The sequence below is a fragment of the Xyrauchen texanus genome, chromosome 15 (assembly GCF_025860055.1).
Source record: "Xyrauchen texanus isolate HMW12.3.18 chromosome 15, RBS_HiC_50CHRs, whole genome shotgun sequence".
NCBI lineage: Eukaryota > Metazoa > Chordata > Actinopteri > Cypriniformes > Catostomidae > Xyrauchen > Xyrauchen texanus.
Genome location: NC_068290.1, coordinates 612,211 through 639,121, shown reverse-complemented (window position 1 = coordinate 639,121; position 26,911 = coordinate 612,211). Strand labels below are relative to the sequence as shown.

Here is a 26,911-nt window from a genome sequence, read left to right as displayed (position 1 = left end):
TGGTCATGATGTTGTGCATATCCCCAATTTGGGACGCCCAATTCCCAATGTGCTCCAAGTCCTCGTGGTGGCGTAGTGAATCTCAGTTGCCTCCACATCTGAGACAGTCAATCCGCGCATCTTGTGAACATGTTACCATGGAGACGTAGCGCGTGTGGAGACTTCACGCTATTCTCCACGGCATCCGCGCACAACTCACCACACGCCCCACCGAGAGCGAGAACCACATTATAGTGACCACGAGGAGGTTACCCCATGTGACTATATCCTCCCTAGCAACCGGGCCAATTTGGTTGCTAAGGAGACCTGGCTGGAGTCACTCAGCACACCCTGGATTCAAACTCACGACTCCAGGTGTGATAGTCAGCGTCAGTACTCGCTGAGATACACAGACCCCTTTCTTAACATTTAGGTACTGTGATGGGAAAAGACATAGTGGCAACACGAAACCAAATTTCTTACTAATTAATAACTGACTTATTACGTATAACAAGCTGAGAAAACACCGGGGACTCTTATTTTGAAATGTCTGTACACCCAGCAGCTCACTCAAACAGATAAGGGAAATAAAGTATGCACTAACAATCCTCTACAACTCATTACTATATACACGCTGTAAAATGAACATAGTCATAAAACAAAAATCAGCAGTAAAACACTATCATGAGCGCCCTGCATGCTTGCAGAACATCTTCACTTTGAAGTGTGCAGCACATACAGACTATAGATTTAAAATTCATCCAAAATCTGAAACACTGGGTATATTTTTGTGAAATGTAGAGCTGCACAACAGAACATCACAGATATGAGATATTGCTTTAATAAAATATTATTTAATTATTGTAAACATTACTACATAATAGTAATATATTTTTGTCTTTTTTAATCTCTATTTCACATGTTCATTTAAGTCAAGCTTTAATTTGGGTGTTGATTGTTTTTGATGGTAGTTTCTCACTTCTGGATGGGCAGTTCACTACGATTAACAGAGAATATACCTTTTATCGTGTGCTGTTTGCCGTCAGTTTAGGACACGCTGTGACTGTGGCTGCCTGTAGCTCTCTAGGTTAGTTTGATTTACGCTACAATTACACTAAATACATTAGATTTCAGTTTCTCATCAAATCTTATCTTATGCTTTCATAACAATCATGAGTCTCATGAATAATTAATTAGACTTCTGGATTATACTTTTGAAGCTTGAAGAGGTGTCACCATAAACTGCCATTGTATGACATCACTGAGCACAACATGTAGGGTTATAACAACACAGGGGTGAGTAAATAATGACTGAATTTTCATTTTTGGGTGAACTAATCCTTTAAAAAAAATGTATTTACATCCTGAGGTAAGCAATAAATGCCGCATCACCACGCTAGCACCTTGAGGTGTGAACTTAGCTTTTTTAAATACGTAGTCCGACCGTCTCCATCGGCTCTTAATGGGTTTTTTTACGATTACACAACAGAAACTTTAGAATTAATTTAAAAACACATTTCAGGGGGTCTGGGTATTTCGGCGAGTATTGATGCTGACTATCACACCTGGAGTCGTGAGTTTGAATCCAGGGCCTGCTGAGTGACTCCAGTCAGGTCTCCTTAGCAACCAAATTGGGCCAGTTGCTAGGGAAGGTAGAGTCACATGGGGTAACCTCCTCGTGGTGGTGATTAGTGGTTCTCTCAATGGGGCGTGTGGTGAGTTGTGTGTGGATCATGGAGAGTAGCATGTGCCTCCACATGCTGTGAGTCTCCGCGGTGTCATGCACAATGAGTCACATGATCAGATGCACCGATTGACGGTCTCAGATGCTGAGACTTGTCCTTTGCAACCCAGATTGAGGCAAGTAACCGCGCCACCACGAGGACCTTCTTATTAGTGGGAACTGAGTATTCCAAATAAATAAAAAATAAGAATTATGTAATACTACCGTACAGCATTCTGAATCTGCACAATGAACTACAGGTCTGCACAGGCCTGAAAATGCACCCGAAACCATGTGACCCAACACAAGTCCTCTTTGCAGCCTGAACACCTGTGACACCGGCACTAAAATAAACAGAACGCATGTAGAGCCACTGACCCTGTGAGTGTTGATGAGTTCACTGATGGAGATGTAGATGATGGGTCGGTTGAGGATCAGCGTCTCTGAATATTCATCGATATTAAAGCGTTCTTCAGGCTCAGGCACGTCACAGGCAGCTTGCAGGAACTTCCTGCAGCACGAGAGAGAAAAGAGCGATGAGACAGGAAGTGGGCAGTCTTGAGTTCCTCTGAAATAAAACACTCACCTGAATTTGCCATGAGTGCGTGTGATGTATTCATTGAGAGCACGCAGGTGGTCGGAGTCTCCGTGGAAGTGTTTGAGCGCGGCGCTATGCTGTAGGATCCGAGCGATGGAGCCCAGTGTCCGCCGCTGACCCGCAGACAGAGCAGAACCGACCCCAAACTCCACCACATCAAACCCGTCTGGTGCCACCACAGCAGGGTTCATATATCGATAATAGATGAGATTACCCACGATCTGAACACACACACAGAAAAATAAATGTAGATGTAGAGTAAAAAAAACAAGAGTTATACATTCCCAGGGAACAAAGTTAGATTTGTTGACTACATTTAAAAAAGGCCTCAACATTACTAATCGGCAAAACAAGGACTCAAATGTACAATACTCAAGACATGTTTCCCACTATAAAGGTTCATGGAAGATATTTCAGTTACCGGTTCATTGATAAGTATATCACTATATATTAAAATGTAAATGTATTATGATGCGTTCACATACAACACAAAGAAAATTCACCTCGCGTGAGTTTGACCGCTGGATTATAAATGTGTGTTTAAACTGGCGTTAGCGCGAGTAACGCGAACCCGCGAGTATTCCCACTTCTTTTCCGGAAAAGGACAGGAGGAGGGGCTTCTACGACTTGGTTCATAGTAAAGTTCAACCAATAGCTGGAATCAAGTAGACGCGCATATTTTCAGAACTTACCAGGTCGTCCAACTTCCTTGCTCACTTCCGTCCAAGCGACGTCTTAATTCGTCCGGTCTCTGCACATGTATGACGTTGTCAAATGCTACAACCATTTTTTCATCCATTTTTCCAGATTTCTTCTGCTACTACGTCAGTGACATCCGGACATTTGCAACAACGCGTCATGCGATTTTCAACTTGCGCAAATACCCGAATGAAGTGATTTTGCGTGTTCGAGTCCCGTCATTCACGCGACGTGAAACGCTCGCATCGCATTGTATGTGAACGCACCATTAGTAGGAGAGCAGCAAAAGATAATTATTCATAATGAGAGTACTATAGGTACTCTCTCTAGAAGTGACCGTTAGATATTCATCTGTCCACAGTTAGACACACTGTCTATAAATGGAGATGATTTAGTACTATAGGTACTCTCACTAGAAGTGACCGTTAGATATTCATCTGTCCACAGTGAGACACACTGTCTATAAATGGAGATGATTTAGTACTATATGTACTCTCACTAGAAGTGGCCGTTAGATATTCATCTGTCAACAGTTAGACAAACTGTCTATAAATGGAGGTGATTTAGTACTATAGGTACTCTCTCTAGAAGTGGCCGTTAGATATTCATCTGTCAACAGTTAGACAAACTGTCTATAAATGGAGATGATTTAGTACTATAGGTACTCTCACTAGAAGTGGCCGTTAGATATTCATCTGTCAACAGTTAGACAAACTGTCTATAAATGGAGGTGATTTAGTACTATAGGTACTCTCACTAGAAGTGGCCGTTAGATATTCATCTGTCCACAGTTAGACAAACTGTCTATAAATGGAGATGGTTTAGTACTATAGGTACTCTCACTAGAAGTGGCCGTTAGATATTCATCTGTCCACAGTTAGACAAACTGTCTATAAATGGAGATGATTTAGTACTATAGGTACTCTCTCTAGAAGTGGCCATTAGATATTCATCTGTCCACAGTTAGACAAACTGTCTATAAATGGAGATGATTTAGTACTATAGGTACTCTCACTAGAAGTGGCCGTTAGATATTCATCTGTCCACAGTTAGACAAACTGTCTATAAATGGAGATGATTTAGTACTATTGGTACTCTCACTAGAAGTGGCCGTTAGATATTCATCTGTCCACAGTTAGACACTGCAGAATGCTCAATGATGTAATAATGAACCCCAGAGTGACAGATAAAGATTGAAGGAATCATTGGAGCTGCTGAACATCTCGGTTCATGAGTCTACTATACAGAAAACATTAAACCGGTATGTGTTCATGATGGAAGCCGCTGCATACCAATAAAAACATTTCTGCATGCCTGAAGTTTGCCAAAGATGGTGGGTGAACGATGAAACTCAGGAGTGAGCTGGATAAACCAGTCTTGTAGAGATAAAGTCTGGGGAGAAAAAAAAAAAAAAAAATCACCTTGTACAGCTCGTCATCACTGGCTTGAGGAAACTTCTCCTGCAGGGCGTCTCTCAGAACTTTGGCAGTGTAACGCAAACCATACCTGATTTAGAAAACATGCACACACACACACAAAATCTGTGAGAGAGAACATGTATGTGACTGGCAGAGTGTAAAACCTGTGGGCACTGGTGTGTGTGTGTGTGTAAGTAACCTGTGGGCACTGGTGTGTGTGTAAGTAACCTGTGGGCACTGGCGTGTGTGTGCGTGTGTGTGTGTAAGTAACCTGTGGGCACTGCGCGTGTGTGTGTGTGTGTGTGTGTGTAACCCGTGGGCACTGGCGTCTGTGTGTGTAACCCGTGGGCACTGGCGTGTGTGTGTGTGTGTGTGTGTAACCCGTGAGCACTGGCGTGTGTGTGTGTGTGTAACCCGTGGGCACTGGCGTGTGTGTGTGTGTGTGTAACCCGTGGGCACTGGTGTGTGTGTGTGTAACCCGTGGGCACTGGCGTGTGTGTGTGTAACCCGTGGGCACTGGCGTGTGTGTGTGTAACCCGGGGGCACTGGCGTGTGTGTGTGTAACCCGGGGGCACTGGCGTGTGTGTGTGTAACCCGGGGGCACTGGTGTGTGTGTGTGTGTGTGTGTGTGAGATACATACGGTAGTTTGTGTATGTTGCTGATGATGGCGTTCAGCACACGATCAGTCAGGCTCTTCAGGTTGATGATGGAGATGTCTAATCTCTGCTGAACCTCAGAGTGACTCAACGCCTCTTCAACACTCACCTCATACGGCAAACAACTGAAAGACACACAACATTATTTACACAAGCCAGTTTGTGTGTATGAGAGAGTGTGACTGTGTTATCCTGACCTCTTTTGTCCCGTCTGGCTCTCTGTCTGGTTTATCCAGGTCTTGTAGATCTCCATGGGGTCGGTCCGGATGTTGAGCGTTCGGTCCTGCAGAACTTCTCTAATCGCAGGGCCCAGGATGTCCTTCAGCGCGTTCTGACCGCGAGCGTGGCGGTAGAAACTCACAAGCATCTTTATGACAGTAGGACTTCCCGTCACCACTTCCTGTGGACGGTCCACCTTCACACTGCAGGAAGTCACATGATATATTCAACATCGAAACACTAACCACAGCTCGCTTGTGTTGCATTATCTGTTGTGTGATTGTGGGTGTTTTGCTATTGATATGAAGCAGTGTTGGGTGATATATGATTACAAAGAAATTAGTTACTGTAATCTAATTACATTTAGCCAGAGTAGCATTACATTTGAAATTCTAGCACTTACATTACAATGAGGGTAATTACTTTTAGTACATTACTTGCAATTTAGACAAATCAAAGAGCTTTCAGTAAGAATTGGCTAGATGCCGTTTGAAATCTGCATTTCAGGTCATCTCTTTGGGAGGCATCATATTCTAAACAACAAAGACACATTAACAAGTAAAATGGTAAACGTTCTGCACTTATTTAGCGCTTTTAAGAGTTTACTAGAGCACTTAGAGGTTTACTAGAGCACTTTACACTGCGTCTCATTCACCCATTCACACACCAATGATGGCAGAGCTGCATGTAAGGTGTTAGTCTGCCATTGGGATCAACTTGGGGTTCAGTGTCTTGCCCAAGGACACTTCGGCACGTGGAGTCATGTGGGCCGGGAATCGAACCACTAACTCTGCGATTAGCAGCCGACCTGTCTGAGCCACAGCTTGACAACATTTCAACACCAATGGCTGTAGGGCTCCGGTCCAGACTCTACTGTCAACATGAGGGGGTCTGATTATCTCAGCGAGTATTGGCACTGACTAGCACACCTGGAGTCGTGAGTTTAAATCCAGGGCGTGCTAAGTGACTCCAATCAGGTCTCCTAAGCAACCAAATTGGGCCGGTTGCTAGGGAGGGTAGAGTCACATGGGGTAACCTCCTCGTGGTGGTGATTAGTGGTTCTCTCAATGGGGCGTGTGGTGAGTTGTGTGTGGATCGTGGAGAGTAGCATGTGCCTCCACATGCTGTGAGTCTCCGCGGTGTCATGCACAACGAGTCACATGATCAGATGCACCGATTGACAACTGACAACTCAGAAGCGGAGGCAACTGATATTGGTCTTATTGAATTTTTGTCTCTATTGCATTTCGTTAGACAGTTAATGCTGCTTAGAATAATATATATCAAAATTGTAGGATCAAGGTAAACATGGTATTGTATTATTTTATGATTTAATCATATTCGTCTTTGTTTCTTTAATACAAAGACATATTTTAGTTAACCTGCAGAGTTGCGTTCACAATGCATGTTAAGCGTGAACTGATCCATGGAAATAAAGTGAACTAAACTCACAGCACCTCCTGAGATGGTCTGAGGGCATCAACACTATTCTAGCAAACCGTTTTCAGATGACTGAAAGAGTGATACAGGCACATGTTCCACGAGACGCTCGCGCTGCACGCCTCTGAACAAACAGCACATCAGACACGGGCATTGACGACTTTTCTTTTGTCCATTCTTAAAAATAGAATAAAGCACGTCTGTGTTTAACACATTTCTTGTTGTGTGTTACTCTGCGACGTCTTACAGGTCGTCCACCATTGTTGTGGGTAGATGAGCACACTTACCTGCTCATGAAATACCTGCGTTTGGACGAGGAGCTTGCAAATATGCAGCTGAATTCAGCCTTGTTGCATTTGGTGGATAGCACCCTGGGCTACTGTTTAAAATGCACTATATGGACAAAAGTATTGGGACACCTACAGGAGCTTTTATGACATCCCGTTCTAAATCCACAGGCATTAATATCGAGTCGGTCCCCCCTTTGCAGCTACAACAGCTTCCACTCTTCTCGCAAGGCTTTCTACAAGATTTTGGAGTGTGTCTGTTGGAATTTTTGCCCATTCTTCCAGAAGAGCATTTGTGAGGTCAGACACTGATGTTGGACGAGAAGGTCTGTCTCGCAATCTCCGTTCTAGTCCATCCCAAAGGCGTTAGATAGGGTTGAGGTCAGGGCTCTGTGCGGGCCAGTGTCTTCCACGCCAATCTCATACAACCATGCATTTAAGGACCTTGCTTTGGCACTGGGGCACCGTCATGCTGGAACAGGAAAGGGCCTTCCCCAAACTGTTTCCACAGAGTTGGAAGCATCGAATTTTCCTAAATGTCTTGATAAGCAGAGGCATTAACATTTCCCCTCAGAAAAACAACCCCATAGTATTATCCCTCCTCCACCAAACTTGACAGTTGGCACAGTGCAGTCTGGAAGGAAATGTTCTCTGGGCATTCGCCAAACCCAGACTCGTCCATCAGACTGTCGGATAGAGAAGCGTGATTAGTCACTGCACAGAACACGTTTCCACTGCTCCAGAGTCCAGTGGCGGCGGCATCCTTTATACCGCTCCATCCGACGCTTGGGGTTGTGCTTGGTGATGTAACGCTTGCATACAGCTGCCCGACCATGCAAACCCATGCCATGATGCTCCTGGTGCACAGTTATGGTGCTGATGTTAATGCCAGAGGAGTTATTGAGTCAGCAGTGTGTTGGCGACCTTTGCGCCTCAGCACTCGGCGACCCCGCTCTGTAACTTTACGTGGTCTGCCACTTCGTGCCCGAGTTGCTGTGGTTCCTAAACACTTCCACTTTGCAATAATTCAACTTACAGTTGATCGTGGAATATCTAGGAGGGAAGACATTTCCTGAACTGACTTGTTGCAACGGTGGCGTCCTATTACAGTACCACGCTCGAATTCAGTGAGCTCTTCAGAACGACTCATTCGTTCACAAATGTGTGTAAAGACAGACTGCATTGCTCGGTGCTTGATTTTATACACCTGTGGCAATGGGACTGAATGAAGCACCTGAATTCAGTGATTAAGAGGTGTGGCCCAATGCTTTTGTCCATATAGTGTATCTGGTGACTTCCCAGATCCATGGTTTTGCTATTCACCGATCATTATCTGTTAATGATTGTCACAATCGGCAGATTTGTAATACATTGTTGATATCCTGTTACATCGTCCCATCGGCCAGTCCTAGTCTGCTGCGATCAGTGTGTGAGTGATTAAGCACGTACTTGATCTCGTGGCGAAGTGCGGCAGTGAAGAGCTGCAGCAGCAAGAACGCCTCCCTGCAATCTGAGCCGTAGTTGAAGAGAGTGAAGATGACCGTCTCCATGAACCTGGTGCTTTTATTCTGAGGCATCAAGAAGATCAGCTGAGCAAGATACAGCGGTTGAGTCTAAACACACACACACACACACACACACACACACATTACTGACCAACTTTCAGATGAATTATCATTAAAGTGTTTTGACAAACACTCTTCAATGATTAAGCAGTGTGTGTGTGTGCATGTGAGAGAGAGAAAATGAGAGTGTGTGTGTGTGTGAGAGAGTGCGTGCGTGCGCGCGGGAGGGTGCGCATGAGAGAGTGAGTGTGTGAGTGCGTCTGTTTTTGGGAGTGTGTGTGTGTGCGCGAGCGAGGGTGCGCATGTGTGTGAGAGTGTGTTTGTGTGCGCGCGAGTGTGTGTGAGTGCGTGTGCACGCGTCTGTTTGTTGGTGAGTGTGTGTGTGCGCGCGAGTGTGCACGTGTGTGTGAGAGAGTGAGTGTGTGTGTGTGAGAGAGTGAGTGCGTGTGTGTGAGAGCGTGTGTGTGTGTGTGTGAGAGTGAGTGCGTGTGTGCGTGAGAGAGCGTGTGTGTGTGTGTGTGAGAGAGTGAGTGCGTGTGTGCGTGAGAGAGTGAGTGCGTGTTTGTGTGTGCGCGAGAGTGTGTGTGAGAACGCGTCTGCTTTTTGTGAGTGTGTGTGCGCACGCGTCTGCTTTTTGTGAGTGTGTGTGCGCGCGAGTGAGCAAGGGTGCGCGTGTGTGTGAGTGCGCGTGTTTGTGTGAGAGAGTGTGCATGTGCACGCGTCTGTTTGTTGGTGAGAGTGTGTGTGTATGCGCGAGTGAGCGAGGGTGCACGTGTGTGTGTTTGTGTGCGCGAGGGTGAGTGTGTGAGGGTGAGTGCGTGAGAGAGAGTGTGTGTGTGTGTGAGAGAGTGAGTGCGTGAGAGAGCGTGTTTGTGTGTGAGAGAGAGTGTGTGTGTGTGTGAGAGAGTGAGTGCGTGAGAGAGCGTGTTTGTGTGTGCGCGAGAGTGTGTGTGAGAACGCGTCTGCTTTTTGTGAGTGTGTGTGCGAGTTAGTGAGCAAGGGTGCGCGTGTGTGTGAGTGCGTGCGTGTTTGTGTGAGAGAGTGTGCATGTGCACGCGTCTGTTTGTTGGTGAGAGTGTGTGTGTATGCGCGAGTGAGCGAGGGTGCACATGTGTGTGTTTGTTTGTGTGCGCGAGGGTGAGTGTGTGAGGTTGCGTGTGAGTGTGTACCTGTAGCATGTAGAACAGGTGCTGATAGGCCTCTAGTTTGTCTCTCTTCTCTTTACTCATTGATTTCAGGCCCTTGTGTCGGTCCAGATCCATCATATCACACAACTGCTCCTTATTCTTCTTAGTGAGCTTCTTACAGTGAGACACCACCTCCTACACAAACACACACAGACAGATGTTGAGCCTTAAGGCCTGATACACTTCCGGAGAAGTTCCTCTTCGTTCTTCGTTCAGGGGTAAAAAGAAGTTCTAAAGACTCGAGACTGTAAACCGTCTGTGAACATTCAGACCCCCGTCACACCACTGTGGGAGGAGTTCGGTGCACCGATTCGGTTCTGACCTGCAGAGTGACTCTGTTCCGGACCAGCAGTCCGATCTTCAGGTCCATCAGGTCCAGGTCGGCCTCCAGCTGTCTGTTGGCTCGGATTGACCTCACGACTTCTTCTCGGAGACGTAGCAGCTCCCCCTCCTGACGGATGTCACTGTCGCCCAACTCCAGCAGGTGAGCGAACTTACGCACCACAGACAGCGGCGGCGTGCTGGAGTGAACTGAACGACACACATTAATCAATGAGCAGAAATACATACAAATATTGAAATGTACATTAAATATAGTCAAAAGGCTGGACAGTAGACTGGGACTGACCCAGTAGCCGGTACTCCTCACGGGCCCGGTTGGCTCTGAAGAACGCCTGGATGCGGATTATGGCTCCAACCTGACACATAAGTGAAACACAAACATTTAAAATCACAAACACAACCGGAGAAATCTTAGAGGAAACAGAAGTGGCCCTCACGTTTCTCCGGAAGCAGTTGAGTCGGGCGAGATATCTCCTGCGGGCGAGCCACATCTTCACCGCAGCCTGGATCTGAGAGAGAAGAGCGATCAAACACAAGTCCAAACACCCCGTTACCCTCTTAACCGAGTGTTCTGATGGAGTCTTGTGTTACCTTCACGACAGCTCTCCAATTTTGGTACAGATACTGCAGTCTGCTTCTGTATTCTCTCTGCTGCAGGTAACGCCTCCAGTGAGACTGACAACACAAACATATACATCGTTACGTGACGACCAGACTAACATGCATTAGACTTTTTCCTTTATTTTATTGCATTATTTTATTTTCTCCCCAATTTGGAACGCCCAACCCTCGTGACTTATCACGTGACTTGTTGAGCGCGTTACCATGGAGACGTAGCGCGTGTGGAGGCTTCACGCTATTCTCCGCGGTATCCACGCACAACTCGCCACACGCCCCACCGAGAGCGAGAACCACATTATAGTGACTACGAGGAGGTTACCCCATGTGACTCTACCCTACCTAGCAACCGGGCCAATTTGGTTACCCCATGTGACTCAACCCTCCCTAGCAACCGGGCCAATTTGGTTGCCATCATGAGCCTTTATATATATATATATATATATATATATATATATATATATAATGTTCTATAAAATATTTTCTCTCTCTCTCACAAAAAATAAATACAAAAAAAAGTTTGTTTTTTTTTGGCTTGCTAGCTAACAATTAGCATGCGGTACCAACCTCGGCCACCAGATGGCCCTATCAGTAAGCACAAGGTGACAGATGACAGCTGTGGTACTTGTTTGTTGATTTGTAGTTGTATAATACTCTAACAAGACTGTGAATCTTAATTAAGGACAGAAACATAATGTTTAAGATTCAGAAGCACATAAGATTCATATGGAAGTTGTCAAGTGTGTCAATATTTTAAAGAGAGAAAAACTATTTTAGTGCAATTTTTATTTATTTTTTAATAATTTTTTGTAGGACATAAGCTCAGCATTCAAGAATAAAGCCGTAATATTTTGAAAATAAAGTCAAAATTATGAAAACAAAGTCAATTACGAGAATAGTCATAATATTTCAAGAAAAGTCAAAATAACGGGAATCAAGTCGTAATATTTTGAGAATAAAGTCAAAATTACAACAATAAAATCATAATATTTCCAGAAAAGTCAAAATTACGAGAAAAGTCGAAATAATTTGAAAATGAAGTCATAATATTTTGAGAATAAATGTCAAAATTACGAGAAAAGTCGTAATATTTAAAGAAGAGTCAAGTCGTAATAATTAGAGGGCAGTGCTTGCTCCCGCAGCGCTGACTGCAGATCGTTTTATCAAACGCAGCCTTCTGCAGTTTAGTAATTGTGTGGGTTCATATCGTGACTTTAATCTTAATTCAATCGATCATACAGCATTAATGAAACCATACGGATGTCTCCGAGGTCAAAGCGTTTGGGATCCTTTTCCCCTAATCATGCAAGTGCCACTTTTACATCCGTCACGCCCAAAACCAGTGCCACCCCTTCTACATTGTGGGACTGTTGTTATTTCTGGATTGTGCATTTTAATTCAGTGAGTGTGTGTGTGTGTGTGTGTGTGTGTGCGTCTCCAAAAAAACTAATTTCCATTTGTTCATACAGCTTTAATTCATTGAAATCATTGCAAGTAATAATGGAATAATCCGGATAACCCACGGTTAGGTGCGCCACATGAGGGCGAGTCAATCCTATATTTTGTGGCGTCCTATCCCTTTAAATGTGCAGGTAAGTTTCACCTGTATAGTGATGACTGCGGGCAGCTGTGTGTTGAGGAAGTGCAGCCGCTCAGATAACGTCTGTCGCAGCAGGAATCCTCGCATGCGCGCCTGCAGCTGCAGCACCAGCGTCTCACTGGCCTTCCACTGCACCTCTCTGCTGCGAGCCGCAGTTACACTACTGCACACGGCCTGCAGGGGGAGACAGAGCAATCCTCATGCACAACACACTCGCAACGGAGCGTCTGATGGTTACTCACTGCATATGAACAATACCTGTATCTCGTCATGCGTCAGGCAGGTGCTGTTCTGGACGAACCCCTGAGGTCTCTCCCAGCTGCCCTCCAGTTTCTGCAGGTGAAAGAAATAAGAGCTTCCGTCCGGCAGTTTCGTCCTCATCCATGCACTCCTGTTATCACCTGCGCACACGCACACACATTTCTGTATAAATTGCATTATAGATGGAGAACACAACTCTGTTTGCTATGTGTGCGTTTTGTTAATTTGGTTCCGTTATGTGTATCACAGTGAACAACACATGCGTCGCATTCAGCAGATGTGCACAAAACGTCCCGTCAGTGTTGAGTTCTGCGTGTTTGCATTGCGTGCGACTGACCCTCCAGTGTCTTGGCTCGGAGAAGGGCATTCAGCTCCGTTTGGTATCCCGCAGCACATTCGGACACCACGCTCCGCAGCGCCACCTCTGGCAGACGCAGCACACGCAGAGTCTGAGACGCTTTACCCTCTTTAACAGCCTGATTGACCGCGGCTAGACCCAGACACACTGCGCAACAACACATTGATGAAGGATTAGAAGACATTCACATGGACAAACACACCAATGCGATACTAATATAACCTCACAAATACAGGAACACCTTAAAGAGATTGTTCACCCCAAATTAAAAGACTGACATCATTTAATCAAGCATGATTTTCTAATGTGGAACACAACATGAGATATTTAGCAGCATGTTTTTCATTCAACATAACAATCTCCTTGTGTTCCCAGTGCACAGAGAATGCAAACATACACATGTAAACATATATATACACACATGTAGTTTCTCCCCAATGTGTAACGCCCAATTCCCAATGCACTCCAAGTCCTCGTGGTGGTGTAGTGACTCGCCTCAATCCGGGTGGCAGAGGACGAATCTCAGTTGCCTCCGCGTCTGAGACCATCAATCCGCGCATCTTATCACGTGACTTGTTGAGTGTTACCGTGGAGATGTAGCGCGTGTGGAGGCTTCACGCTATTCTCCGCGGCATCCACACACAACTCACCACACGCCCCACCGAGAGCGAGAACCACATTATAGCGACCACGAGGAGGTTACCCCATGTGACTCTACCCTCCCTAGCAACCAGGACAATTTGGTTACTCCATGTGACTCTACCCTCCCTAACAACCGGACCAATTTGGTTACCCCATGTGACTCTACCCTCCCTAGCAACCGGGCCAATTTGGTTACCCATGTGACTCTACCCTCCCTAGCAACCGGGCCAATTTGGTTACCCCATGTGACTCTACCCTCCCTAGCAACCGGGCCAATTTGGTTACCCCATGTGACTCTACCCTCCCTAGCAACCGGGCCAATTTGGTTACCCCATGTGACTCTACCCTCCCTAGCAACCGGGCCAATTTGGTTACCCCATGTGACTCTACCCTCCCTAGCAACCGGGCCAATTTGGTTACCCCATGTGACTCTACCCTCCCTAGCAACCGGGCCAATTTGGTTGCTAAGGAGACCTGACTGGAGTCAATCAGAACGCCCTGGATTCAAACTCACGACTCCAGGTGTGATAGTCAGCATCAATACTCGCTGAGATACCCAGATACCCCATTATTTTAATTTGTAATTTTATCTGCCAGGAGTGACCCCCACTAGCCAACTATGAGCTCATTTCAATACAAAAAAAAATATATATATTATTTTTTTTTAAATATGTAAAAAAACAAAAAAGACAAAACGTGTTACAGTTACTAAAAAGGTAGTTGTGAAAAGATGTAATGCAGTATCTTGTGATCATATAATACCATTTGAGATTTATAAACAATCTTAGTGGGCCGGTCACTTCTGACCGTGAACACAAAATATGTTAAATGCACACAGCACAAGCATTAATGGAGTCATTTGGCTCATTTTGGAAAATTAGTTTTGTAATGGGGGCGGCTGTGGGTCCGGTGGTACAGCGGGTCGGTCACTAATCACAGGGTTGGTGGTTTGATTCCCGGCCCACATGACTCCACGTGCCGAAGTGTCCTTGGGCAAGACACTGAACCCCAATGGCAGACTAGCACCTTGCATGGCAGCTCTGCCACCATTGGTGTATGAGTGTGTGTGATTGGGACACAGTGTAAAGCGCTATATAAGTGCAGACCAGTTACCATTACAATTAAATTACATTGAATTAAAGAACACTAGAAGTCTATGGGAAGCTCTCACAATCATGAGTATGTGCGTTTGTGCTATTACTCACTCTTCAGCGCTTTCTGAGCATCCTGATTGGCCAGTCTCACACCTTCCTGAATGTGAGCCAACCAGAGCTCAGCTCCAGGGTCACGGCTCAGCTCACACACACACACACACACACAGCAAATTAGTGTTTTCTCCTCACGGCATATAGAGCGTAATATACAAGAGATACACAAACTGCTGCACACCTCCGCCTTGCGCGACTTCACTCTGGTCAGCACGTCGTGGTATCGTCTGCCGTTGAGTGGCAGGACCTCCTGCAGGCCACTAGAGGGCAGCATCAGTGCCGCGAGAGTTTTCTGAGGGTCACTGCGGCTCAAAGCCTGATTGATCAGTCCGATAGTGAGGATTTCTGTACAATACAACACACACAAACTTACTGATGCTGCACAAACTAATTAGATAACACACAGTTCCTAGAAGTCATTTTAAATGTGTGTGTATACACTGACGTTCATGTTCCTGTTGAGCTGTTGCATTGACGCTGTTGATTCCCGTCTGCAGGTCATTCCAGGTGAGAAGAGATTTACCAGCACTCTTCTTCAGACCACACAACTCCTCAAAATACCTGAAGACACACACACACAGAGAGAGAGAGAGAGAGAGACACACACACACACAGAGAGAGAGAGAGACACACAGACACACACACACATACAGAGAGAGACACACACAGACACACACACACACACACATACAGAGAGAGACACACACAGACACACAGGATATTTCAGCATCAAGCCATGCATTATTGTTTTTACCATATGAAGCAAAATTGCTACACCTGCGTTTAAAAGCATCGTGTGTGTGTATGTAATGACTGTAGATTCAGTGATTCTTCTGGGTTAAAGGTCAGACCTCTGAATGAAACTGTCCTCGATGTCAGCGAGTCCAGCTGCAGGACTGATCAGCGTAACGTTGAACGCCCCAAAGTCTCGGACCTCCAGAGCCTGATTAACCAGAGCTACAGCCGACAGCATCTCCACGGCAACAAACAACTCTTCCTGCTGCAGCTCGCCCTACACAACACAACACAACACAACACAACACACACTGAACGCTTTATTCAGTCCTTATATTGACCTCATTCACAACAGCGTCATCGGTCACAGGAATGACAACCATGTCTTCAAATGACACACACGGTATGAAGCGCCAACATCACATCTGATTTCCCACAACTCATTTTGTCTGTAGTTTTTTGTCTACTGAATATGTGTGAAGATGACACCGCTGTGAATAAGGTCTAATACAAGACAATGATCCAAACAGGAATAGGCAGCGGAGACAGCAGCTTCATTAAAGAGAGAACACACATTCCTGGTCTTTTGCCCATCAGCACTTGAGTTATGATTATGAGAGACAGAGAGAGAGAGAGACACTGATAACACAGACGGGTCATTAGTTGTTTTGTTCAGTTTCCTGTAAAGACGCTGTTATCTGTATTATAAACACATTTGCTGCACTTTAACAAGTTTGAAATATTTATTTACAGACTAAATCTGTTCTATTGTTCATTTATACCTTATATATAATGTGTGTTTCTCACGTGGTGGAAGCCAATAAAGAATAAAAGAGTGTGTGCGTTACCTGTGGGCACTGGTGCATGTGCACGCGTGTAACCCGTGGGCACTGGTGCGTGTGTGTGTGTTACCTGTGGGCACTGGTGCGTGTGTGTGTGTGTGTGTTACCTGTGGGCACTGGCGCTGCAGTGGTGCCAGCTCTCTCTGGTAAAGTTCTGCTGCAAACGGAAACACGTCTGGCAGATGAGCGTCTGGATTCATTAGTGCCCGAACGGTCTGACGAGCTTCTCCACGCTGCACCGCTTCATTTATTTTAAACACTGCTTGCTGCACTGCACACACACACAAACACACACATTACTTCTCATGCTCACCCTTACTAAAGTACTGTACCATGGTACAGAGATGGTATATCAGTCAGATGATAATACCATGGAACAGAATGAGAACAAAGTACCAGAACAATGGCATTTCTTTGATAAACAGATGGACAAACACACAGACATCACATTAGTGAGTTATAGAGGCGTCACTGACTGGTTCGATCTCGCTGTGCATCCTCATTTGCCACACTGATGCCCTCCTGTAATTCATCTTTCTCCAGAGGGTCCACACATCCCAGATCCTGACAAACACACAACAGACCGGGTCAAATCGACAGGAATAACAGACTTTAGCAGGTAAATCCATTATGATAAAAGCAAAATGTTGCTCCTGTGTCTCACCAGAGCTTTTTGTTCCCTGTCAGCAGTGAGTTGCTCGAGGTACCAGCCTGCATGATCTCTCACCAGCCCTTTGAGCCCGAGACTCGTGTCCTGCAGAGCACACAGCAGCGCCAGCGCATCAGCACAGTCTAACGCCTCATCGGCACGCTCAACTGCTGCTCGCACTGCAAACACACAGATATAAGACAATTAAACACATTTCTGCCCCAAATTCTCTTTACTACAGTGAGAATTATGATATTTAAATTGTAAAGCAGGCATAAGTCTTGATGTATTTGTTGCATAGCATCTACTCGAATTTAACCCTCCAATGATATTCTGTGATTTTTGACCGAAATAATTTTTCCATATTTATTTATTATTTTCTCCCCAATCTGTAACGGCCAATTCCCAATGTGCTCCAAGTCCTCGTGGTGGTGTAGTGACTCGCCTCAATCCGGGTGGCGGAGGACGAATCTCAGTTGCCTCCGTGTCTGAGACCGTCAATCCGCGCAGCTTATCACGTGACTTGTTGAGCGCGTTACCGTGGAGACGTAGCGCGTGGAGGCTTCACACTATTCTCCGCGGCATCCACGCACAACTCACCACACGCCCCACCGAGAGCGAGAACCACATTATAGCGACCACGAGGAGGTTACCCCATGTGCCTCTACCCTCCCTAGCAACCAGGTCAATTTGGTTACCCCATGTGCCTCTACCCTCCCTAGCAACCAGGCCAATTTGGTTGCTAAGGAGACCTGGCTGGATTCACTCAGCACGCCCTGGATTCAAACATACACAGACCCGCATTTTCCTCATTTATTGGAGCAGTACAACACTTTTCCTCTATTTCCCATCTGAACCTACAAACCAAAAATGGGCTTGATTCGATAAGTCTAAGTGGTCGTGTAAAAAAAAAAAAAAAAAGAAGAAAAGTGCCACTTTTGGTATTGATGGTCAAAATTGAGTGACCATAGAAAATTAATGGGAAATACCATAAAACAAAGAAAATTTTAATCAATTTTAGTCAATTAAAATCAATAAATCAGCCACAATGCAGAAAAAACACAGAAATTAAAGGGTGATACTATAAAACATCCTCAGTGCAAAACACACAGAAATGATGGGTTGAGACAATAGCACACTCACAACGCTGAACACACACACACACACGCGCACACACACTTGGCATCAATAAGTGAATCTCTACAGCCATCTTTTGGTCACAGTTGGCATTACAACTTCTGTTGATTTCCAGCTGATGACAACAATCTGACACACACACACACACACACACACACACACACTTTAATATAAATGATTTTATCAGACTGTACACTATGTGTCTACAGTCATCAGCTGTTACTGGCATCACATGATGTTCAACTCTTGTTACTCACCGTTCACTCTGTAAATGGAGTCTTGTATTTCTCGCTGTGTCAGATATTCTTCATAAATGTCTTTCTCTCCTGATCCGTTTCCCTAAAACACATCAAATAAACTCATTTATGCCGTCGTCACCGGCTCTGATGATCTTTCATTTGAGCTCATCTGATGTTCTTACATTCGTCCATGCCCGCCCTGCTTTCTGTGCCCGCGCCTGCCGCAGCATCTCCTGGTAAACGGGCATGAGCGCCTCCTGCATCGCGTTCAGCATGGCGTTGGGGTTCCGCAGGGCCCGAGCGGTCACCTCAACACAACCCCGATCCACGGCTTCATTGATGGCGATCACGGCGGCGTGCACTGAACGGGGAAGAGACGCTCATGAATTATCACAGGCATCATTTTCAACAGAGACAATTTTATAAACTCACGTTCCACTTTTAAGTTAAGCTCTATACCAGTGACCTGATATCAGTTAGCACATATGTCCACTCATCCCACCAAAACACATGGGGCAGCGCTCCCCTGTCAGAGCTCTTAGCATTATTTGATGTGCAAAACAAGCACAAATGTGATCAAGTATATTTCAGTCCATGTAAGACACATTTTAATCCCCACAGTCTTAACATTCTCCAATAAAACTCATCTGATGATATTAACTGTATAGATCAAGCACATATAGAGTGGTGGTGGCGTAGTGGGCTAAAGCACAGAACTGGTAAGCAGAAGGTTGCTGGTTCGATCCCCACAGCCACCACCATTGTGTCCTTGAGTAAGGACATATACTTTCAAATCAGTGTGTATATTAGCTTTAATATCTTAGCAATGTCTTGTCCCATTGTATGTGCGTTACGGTCAACATAATTAGGGGTCCAAATTGCATTTGTACCGATATTCTTGTTTTTCTTATTATTATTATTATTCTGCCCTAAAACCATATGGGTGGCAAAGACTGCAAGTCCTAGAGACACCAAACTTGGCAGGATGATGCCAAATCCCCCCCACTACCCAGGCACATACACACACACCCAACCGACTCTAGGTGGCGCTATAATAAGCACTTTTACGTTTTGGCTCCTATCTTCATAACCCTAATGGCTAGAATCAAAAAACAATTTCCCTCCGATTCCTCGAGTCATGATGAATCTCCAATTATGTATCAGTCAAGAAACATTTTACGACATTTTAAATTACCTGAAAAAATAATTTTGTGAACTCCGATTTGCTTTAAATTCCCTGTAATTATTTTCATTTTACGATATTTGGTTTGCGAAATCATTTCGAAGATATTAGTCAATTAATTATTTGGCCGTGGCCCTGATTCACTCAATGGCCCATATTGTCTGAACGCAAAGACCAAACTTGACAGAATTTGGCACACTGTGACATCAGAACACTTTGAGGATGCATTCCCAGTTTTGTCCAATTTTGCCAATAGGGGATGCTACAGCTAAAAAGTCCTTACAACTCTGCAACCATTTGAGAGAAAAAGTTCAAACTTGGCCACCATCTTTGGGTCACGTGCTTACAAAAATTAGACAAATCAATAAAAATGGCCACCAGCAGCCAATCAAAATGTATCAGCCAATAACTTGCATTGGGAATAGTCAATCTACATGATTGACTATTGGCCAATATAAGGCTGTGTACCAAATTTAGTGAGAATTGGCCACAAGGTGGCGCTACAATGAGCCAATTTGCATTTTTTCTAATAACTTCCCAAACCGCAAGGGCTAGAATAAAAACATGTTTCTGAATTCATCAGTGTCCACACATCTTATGGTCATGTGGACTTCAGTTAGGTCACATGTCCTTCATTTTCCTCTTCTGTGGTCATTCGGATGAAATGCTAATTTTGCAACTGTGACAAAATTCTTTTGAAATTTTATTTACACAAAAACAGCCGTGTCCACGCCATCTATTATGTCCATTTGCATTATTTTGGCCATGTCCTGGGCATATGTGCTTGGACCCTGAGGATTGCCGCTTGCAACACAATTTCACAAACGCTTCCACCCACCTGCCGCCTCGTCCACGGACAGCTCATTGGCCAGAATTCCTCCAATCTTGCTGAACGCCGGCATCTGAATCCCGTATTTATCCAGCTCCAGTTTCATGTTATTAATCTCCTCCTCTGAAGAATATTAAAAAACATTTTATTAAATATACGGTCTATATTCACTATAGAGTTTTCCATGATTCATCCGGGCCTGTAAATCCCAGCATTAATGTTAACATGTTATCCGTGACAAATGCAACGAGATGTTTACCTGTAAATTTGACCTTCCCACACAGGTCGTGGATTTGAGGGGCAAGACCCAAACGAAACAAGTACAAACTAACACAAGAGACCAGAGGACAAATATTCATCAAACAGCAGGAAAAACACATCGTGAGAGTTTGACATTCATCATCGTATAGTCAAGAATAAATGATCTCGTTCTGACCTGAGAGCGTGAATACAGTAAACGGCTCTCGGCATGTTCTTCTTATCATAAACATCTGTCGTCTCCGGATGAAACATCTGCAGAATAAAACAGGAATCACAAAAACACCGTTTGTGTGGAGAGAGACGAAGCAATGGAGGGATGTGATGAACTCGAACACATGTGAGATTTACCGTTGGCAGCCCGACTTCCAGCATGGCATTTCTCCAGTGGTTGATGTTGTCGGTGTGCCGGAACTGAAGTCCAGTGACCTGAGAGGAAATCAGAGGACACTGACAAACACAAGCTCTGTTTCTGACTGATTGAACGGCTCACTGTGACCATGTGACAAACTAAAGAACAGTCGTTTCTGCATCCAGCTGATAATTAAGAGGAAGTTGTCCTGCAATTATAAGATCTGTTCGCATCTTTCTGCCACATTCGGTTTACATCAGGGGGTTTCTTCAACTTTGGGCACTCTGGGCTCAGTGAACTTCTAGAAAGTGACACATTTTTCACACTTCTGTATAAAGCTCAGTTAAAAACAATCACTGTTCAGCCAAAGCATCAAATATAAGAGCAAAAATTTCAAAATAAACTCTCAGAATTGAAGACAAATGTAAATAAATAAAACGTGAATTTGACCAAATTAAACTAAGACAAATTACAAACAAATACGTCTTCAAAACGCACAAATACACACTTATATATATATATATATATATATATCACACACACACACACACACACACACACACACACACACACACAGGTTTTCCGTGTTTTCGGTGCCGATAGTTTATTTTTGTAACAATCAGTTATCTGCACATATCTATGCCGATAGTTGCCAGCAACAGATGGTTTCTATTTTAGGAATCATCAGCATCGATTAACCTGTAAAACCGATATATCAGTCTACCTCTACAGAAATTGGCCCTTCCATTGTAAGCATCTCACTGTAACCTCCATTTTAGCCCTTCTTTAAAGAAGAGAAGGGACGAGTGGAAATACATTTTTGTGGTAGTCAACATAATGCCACCAATGCTGTCAATAAACGTGTATTGAGCCTGGAATATTCCTCTAATCACAGTGATCAAATGTTCACCTTGTATCTCTCCTGGTTGAGGTCATAGATCTTCTTCAGCGGAACCACATCAGGGGTGAATCGATGGCCCAGTTTGGCCAGATAAACTCCATTCCTCAGGGCCTCCTCCAGCTCTGTGGGAGCAGGTAACTCCTCCTCCAGACACGCCTCCATCCACCTGAGAGCAAACACACATTATCATTAATCACTGATGTTTCCACAGCTTCAGACATGTTTAGCAGCACCTGTGCGGGCTGGAAACAGTTGATTGATTATAGACTGTGTGTATTGTATATAGTGTGACCTCTTGGCCTCTTCCAGGCGACACAAGTATTGATAAGCCACATTCTGAATTCTTTGTTCATCCATTTCTTCTGCAGTCAGACGTTCATCTGAAACACATCACAACATCTCATTAACACCAACACAAACCTTTGATCACACATAACACAAATACTCATCTAGTTAATTTTACTGTAATTATCTATTTTGAAACGTGAGATGTATTAATACTTACAGCCGGACCGGACCTGAACACTTTCCCCCATCATTGCCTGTTCAAATCTGACGACTAAATCAATACAAACCACGCGATTACCTCCTGATCAGACACGCTTCTGTGCAAAACCGCAGATTAGAGACGTTCAAATCATTCAAAAGTGTTAAAAACGTTTACAAAATCTGTATCGATCGCTGTGGAACTCTTAATTAGACGCTGATTGATAACACAAACTACAAACTTCAAACTTCGTTGGGAATCGCGAATGCGTCCGTCCCGTCTGTCAGTTGTTTACTCTACCTGAGGTTTGAATATCCCGCTCGCATCTCATTGGCTGCCACGCAGCCCCTCCCATTGGATAACAGCAAGACGTCTCCTCCCATTGGCTTAGCTGGAGGCGGTGAATTATGGGTATTGTAGTTTAACCATTGTGCTTCAATTTCAAACAGTTACTCAGAGGTCCTCAAAGGACAAAAATGTCTGCGTCAAAAAACTGCCATAATAATATTATAAACGTATGTCATTTTCCACTTTCAACGAGTTTTTTAACCAACATCAATCCTGAACATAACTACCAGGACTTGAACCCGTTAAATGTCAGTTTGTTTATAAAATCCCACTATTTTCTTTAAATGTAAAATTATTTTCCATATACTAAATGTTAAGAGGATTTTATTATTATTATTATTATTATTATTATTATTATTATTATTATCACAGTCTGGGATATGTCAAGGTGGAAAATATTTAAAAAAAAATATTGAAGCCAAGGCTTCGGAATGATATCATAATATCATAGAATTCATGATTTTATACTTTAATGGCACTGGGATCAAATATTACAGTTTTAATGGGTTTCAATGGGGACATTTTTGTCCTGAAGGTCCTGAGTGTGACTATTTTGTGTTCACAGTGTGTTATAGATGTGTTATAGGAACTGAGGTTGAAATGTCAAAATTACCCCCAAAATACACACCTTTGGTAAAATGTATGCCGTTGGCATTAACACAGCCAGAATGATCGAAAAAACAAAAATGAAAAAGAAAAATATGTCCCGAAGGTCACACAAGGGTTAAACGAGTTGTAGGGTAGATAATTATTGCATAATAAATAACAACCTTTATTTCAGTTTAAATCTTAATGTTATTAATATTTAGAAAGATAAGAGGGTGTAAATACATTTCTAGCTCGTTACATAAACCCTACAACTACCCCTACCTCTAAAATTAACTCTAGAGCTAAATTCAACCCTAAACCGAGCGAATGAGACTCTCGCGAGATTTATGCCGCCGGGGGGGTTACATTCTCGAAGCGCCCGTTGAGAGAGAGCTGTCACGTGATCACTGTTACTTTTCTCAGCGCTGCTCAGGAGTCGATTGTGATTCCTGGAAGAGGTTTTTTAATTTATTTACTAAGTTTACTAAGTTTCCTAAGGCGGGTTTGCATTTTTATTTACGTTAATAATTCATATACGTAAATTATTATACGTTCTATTGTGCAAATCGCTTTCAGTTGAGGAGTATGATTATGGTGTTTCCATAGAAACGGATGTAAACGGTGTGGTCAGCACCCACCTGCTCAGAGAGAGAGAGAGAGAGAAACCTGTCTGTCTGCTCACCTTTTAATGCATCTATCACAATATTCGGCATAATTGTAAAGGACAAATATCTCATTACTTTATCAGCGACCATCAGAGATGAACCATTTCATCCGAAGATCACAATGGAAATGTGTGCTGTGTTTTTATTCAAGTAAGTGACTGTGTGCGGGACTCATCCTAACACATCGAGTAGGCTACTTTAATGAGAAGAGCTGCAGATATGAGTTATATTCTGTATATTATACCGAGTATGATTACTGGTTTGTCTCTGTTGTGTGTAATGATGGTGTTGTGGTAACTGTGACACTCTAGAAGAGGGATAAATGATTCATGAGTGAAGTGTGAATCCTCTCTTTAAAACTGTCCTGAGCTGCTGAGGAAGAATGATGTTCACCTTATGTTATCATTACAGATGAATATTAAGTATTCTGGGGCAATTCGGTGCCTTTTGATCTTTAAAACCTTTGAAAAATGAATAATGAAAAATACTTTTTAAAGTGTTCTCAAACAACCACCTGTAAATCTCAATGGCTTAAACTGTGTTATTTACTGTATGAACAAATGTAACATCTGATGCATGAATTAAATCACAAAGGAAACAAATATTTTAATGTCTTTACACTTAAAAATAAGAATCGAATCATTCCCAATCTCTCTCTCTCTCTCTCTCTCTCTCTCTCTCTCTCTCTCTCTCTCTCTCTCACACTCAATTCAATTCAAATGAGCTTTATTGGCATGACAAATTGTACATTGTATTGCCAAAGCATTTATATGAGCATGAAAAATAACAGTGCTGTCTGTCTGTCTGTCTGTATCTGCCCTTCTCTATCGCCAGACTGTCTGTCTGTCTGTATCTGCCCTTCTCTATCCCCAGTGCTGTCTGTCTGTATCTGCCCTTCTCTATCGCCAGACTGTCTGTCTGTCTGTATCTGCCCTTCTCTATCACCAGACTGTCTGTCTGTCTGTCTGTATCTGCCCTTCTCTATCGCTAGTGCTGTCTGTCTGTCTGTATCTGCCCTTCTCTATCACCAGACTGTCTGTCTGTCTGTATCTGCCCTTCTCTATCACCAGACTGTCTGTCTGTCTGTATGTGCCCTTCTCTATCGCCAGTGCTGTCTGTCTGTCTGTATCTGCCCTTCTCTATCGCCAGTGCTGTCTGTCTGTATCTGCCCTTCTCTATCCCCAGTGCTGTCTGTCTGTCTGTATCTGCCCTTCTCTATCCCCAGTGCTGTCTGTCTGTCTGTATCTGCCCTTCTCTATCACCAGTGCTGTCTGTCTGTCTGTCTGTATCTGCCCTTCACTATCACCAGTGCTGTCTGTCTGTCTGTATCTGCCCTTCTCTATCGCCAGTGCTGTCTGTCTGTATCTGCCCTTCTCTATCGCCAGTGCTGTCTGTCTGTCTGTCTGTATCTGCCCTTCTCTTTCTCCAGTGCTGTCTGTCTGTCTGTATCTGCCCTTCTCTATCGCCAGTGCTGTCTGTCTGTATCTGCCCTTCTCTATCCCCAGTGCTGTCTGTCTGTATCTGCCCTTCTCTATCCCCAGTGCTGTCTGTCTGTCTGTCTGTATCTGCCCTTCTCTGTCGCCAGTGCTGTCTGTCTGTCTGTATCTGCCCTTCTCTATTGCCAGTGCTGTCTGTCTGTCTGTCTGTATCTGCCCGTCTCTATCGCCAGTGCTGTCTGTCTGTCTGTATCTGCCCTTCTCTATCGCCAGTGCTGTCTGTCTGTATCTGCCCTTCTCTATCCCCAGTGCTGTCTGTCTGTCTGTATCTGCCCGTCTCTATCGCCAGTGCTGTCTGTCTGTCTGTATCTGCCCTTCTCTATCGCCAGACTGTCTGTCTGTCTGTATCTGCCCTTCTCTATCACCAGACTGTCTGTCTGTCTGTATCTGCCCTTCTCTATCGCCAGTGCTGTCTGTCTGTATCTGCCCTTCTCTATCCCCAGTGCTGTCTGTCTGTCTGTATCTGCCCTTCTCTATCGCCAGTGCTGTCTGTCTGTCTGTCTGTATCTGCCCTTCTCTATCGCCAGTGCTGTCTGTCTGTTTGTATCTGCCCTTCTCTATCGCCAGTGCTGTCTGTCTGTATCTGCCCTTCTCTATCCCCAGTGCTGTCTGTCTGTATCTGCCCTTCTCTATCCCCAGTGCTGTCTGTCTGTATCTGCCCTTCTCTATCCCCAGTGCTGTCTGTCTGTCTGTCTGTATCTGCCCTTCTCTATCCCCAGTGCTGTCTGTCTGTTTGTATCTGCCCTTCTCTATCCCCAGTGCTGTCTGTCTGTCTGTATCTGCCCTTCTCTATCCCCAGTGCTGTCTGTCTGTCTGTATCTGCCCTTCTCTATCACCAGTGCTGTCTGTCTGTATCTGCCCTTCACTATCACCAGTGCTGTCTGTCTGTCTGTCTGTATCTGCCCTTCTCTATCGCCAGTGCTGTCTGTCTGTCTGTATCTGCCCTTCTCTATCGCCAGTGCTGTCTGTCTGTATCTGCCCTTCTCTATCCCCAGTGCTGTCTGTCTGTCTGTATCTGCCCTTCTCTATCATCAGTGCTGTCTGTCTGTCTGTATCTGCCCTTCTCTATCCCCAGTGCTGTCTGTCTGTATCTGCCCTTCTCTATCCCCAGTGCTGTCTGTCTGTCTGTATCTGCCCTTCTCTATCATCAGTGCTGTCTGTCTGTCTGTATCTGCCCTTCTCTATCCCCAGTGCTGTCTGTCTGTCTGTATCTGCCCTTCTCTATCATCTGTCTGTCTGTCTGTCTGTCTGTCTATATCTGCCCTTCTCTCCCTAACTCTCTGTCTGTCTCTCTCTCTCTCTCCTGCTTTCAAAATGGGGTATGAATGTATAAAATAAGTAAGGGTCAAAGGTCACCTCTCATTGTGGTTTGGATGTAACATGTAACAGTGTGAATATTAG

At 44.4% G+C, this 26,911-nt stretch overlaps 1 protein-coding gene across 1 annotated transcript in view; it reads right to left on the bottom strand.

Moving 5' to 3' along the window:
* The window catches only part of iqgap3 (IQ motif containing GTPase activating protein 3), a 29,948-nt gene extending 7,289 nt beyond the window's left edge, over positions 1-22,659 (bottom strand). The window contains exons 1-30 of the mRNA XM_052143805.1: positions 22,432-22,659; positions 22,219-22,306; positions 21,936-22,092; positions 21,025-21,102; positions 20,852-20,928; positions 20,675-20,742; positions 20,425-20,538; positions 18,586-18,764; positions 18,422-18,503; positions 17,043-17,206; positions 16,855-16,942; positions 16,486-16,649; positions 15,653-15,813; positions 15,247-15,362; positions 14,983-15,146; positions 14,799-14,889; positions 12,931-13,098; positions 12,591-12,733; positions 12,336-12,506; positions 10,706-10,789; positions 10,552-10,623; positions 10,401-10,470; positions 10,095-10,303; positions 9,755-9,907; positions 8,470-8,633; positions 5,272-5,496; positions 5,059-5,199; positions 4,421-4,505; positions 2,289-2,521; positions 2,081-2,213 (exon numbers count right to left, since the gene is read on the bottom strand). Coding sequence (XP_051999765.1) covers positions 2,081-2,213; positions 2,289-2,521; positions 4,421-4,505; positions 5,059-5,199; positions 5,272-5,496; positions 8,470-8,633; positions 9,755-9,907; positions 10,095-10,303; positions 10,401-10,470; positions 10,552-10,623; positions 10,706-10,789; positions 12,336-12,506; positions 12,591-12,733; positions 12,931-13,098; positions 14,799-14,889; positions 14,983-15,146; positions 15,247-15,362; positions 15,653-15,813; positions 16,486-16,649; positions 16,855-16,942; positions 17,043-17,206; positions 18,422-18,503; positions 18,586-18,764; positions 20,425-20,538; positions 20,675-20,742; positions 20,852-20,928; positions 21,025-21,102; positions 21,936-22,092; positions 22,219-22,306; positions 22,432-22,465 — 3,876 coding nt within the window. The 5' untranslated portion in view covers positions 22,466-22,659. The remainder of the gene's footprint in view (positions 1-2,080; positions 2,214-2,288; positions 2,522-4,420; positions 4,506-5,058; positions 5,200-5,271; positions 5,497-8,469; positions 8,634-9,754; positions 9,908-10,094; positions 10,304-10,400; positions 10,471-10,551; positions 10,624-10,705; positions 10,790-12,335; positions 12,507-12,590; positions 12,734-12,930; positions 13,099-14,798; positions 14,890-14,982; positions 15,147-15,246; positions 15,363-15,652; positions 15,814-16,485; positions 16,650-16,854; positions 16,943-17,042; positions 17,207-18,421; positions 18,504-18,585; positions 18,765-20,424; positions 20,539-20,674; positions 20,743-20,851; positions 20,929-21,024; positions 21,103-21,935; positions 22,093-22,218; positions 22,307-22,431) is intronic.
* Between the last annotated feature and the right edge of the window lie 4,252 nt (positions 22,660-26,911).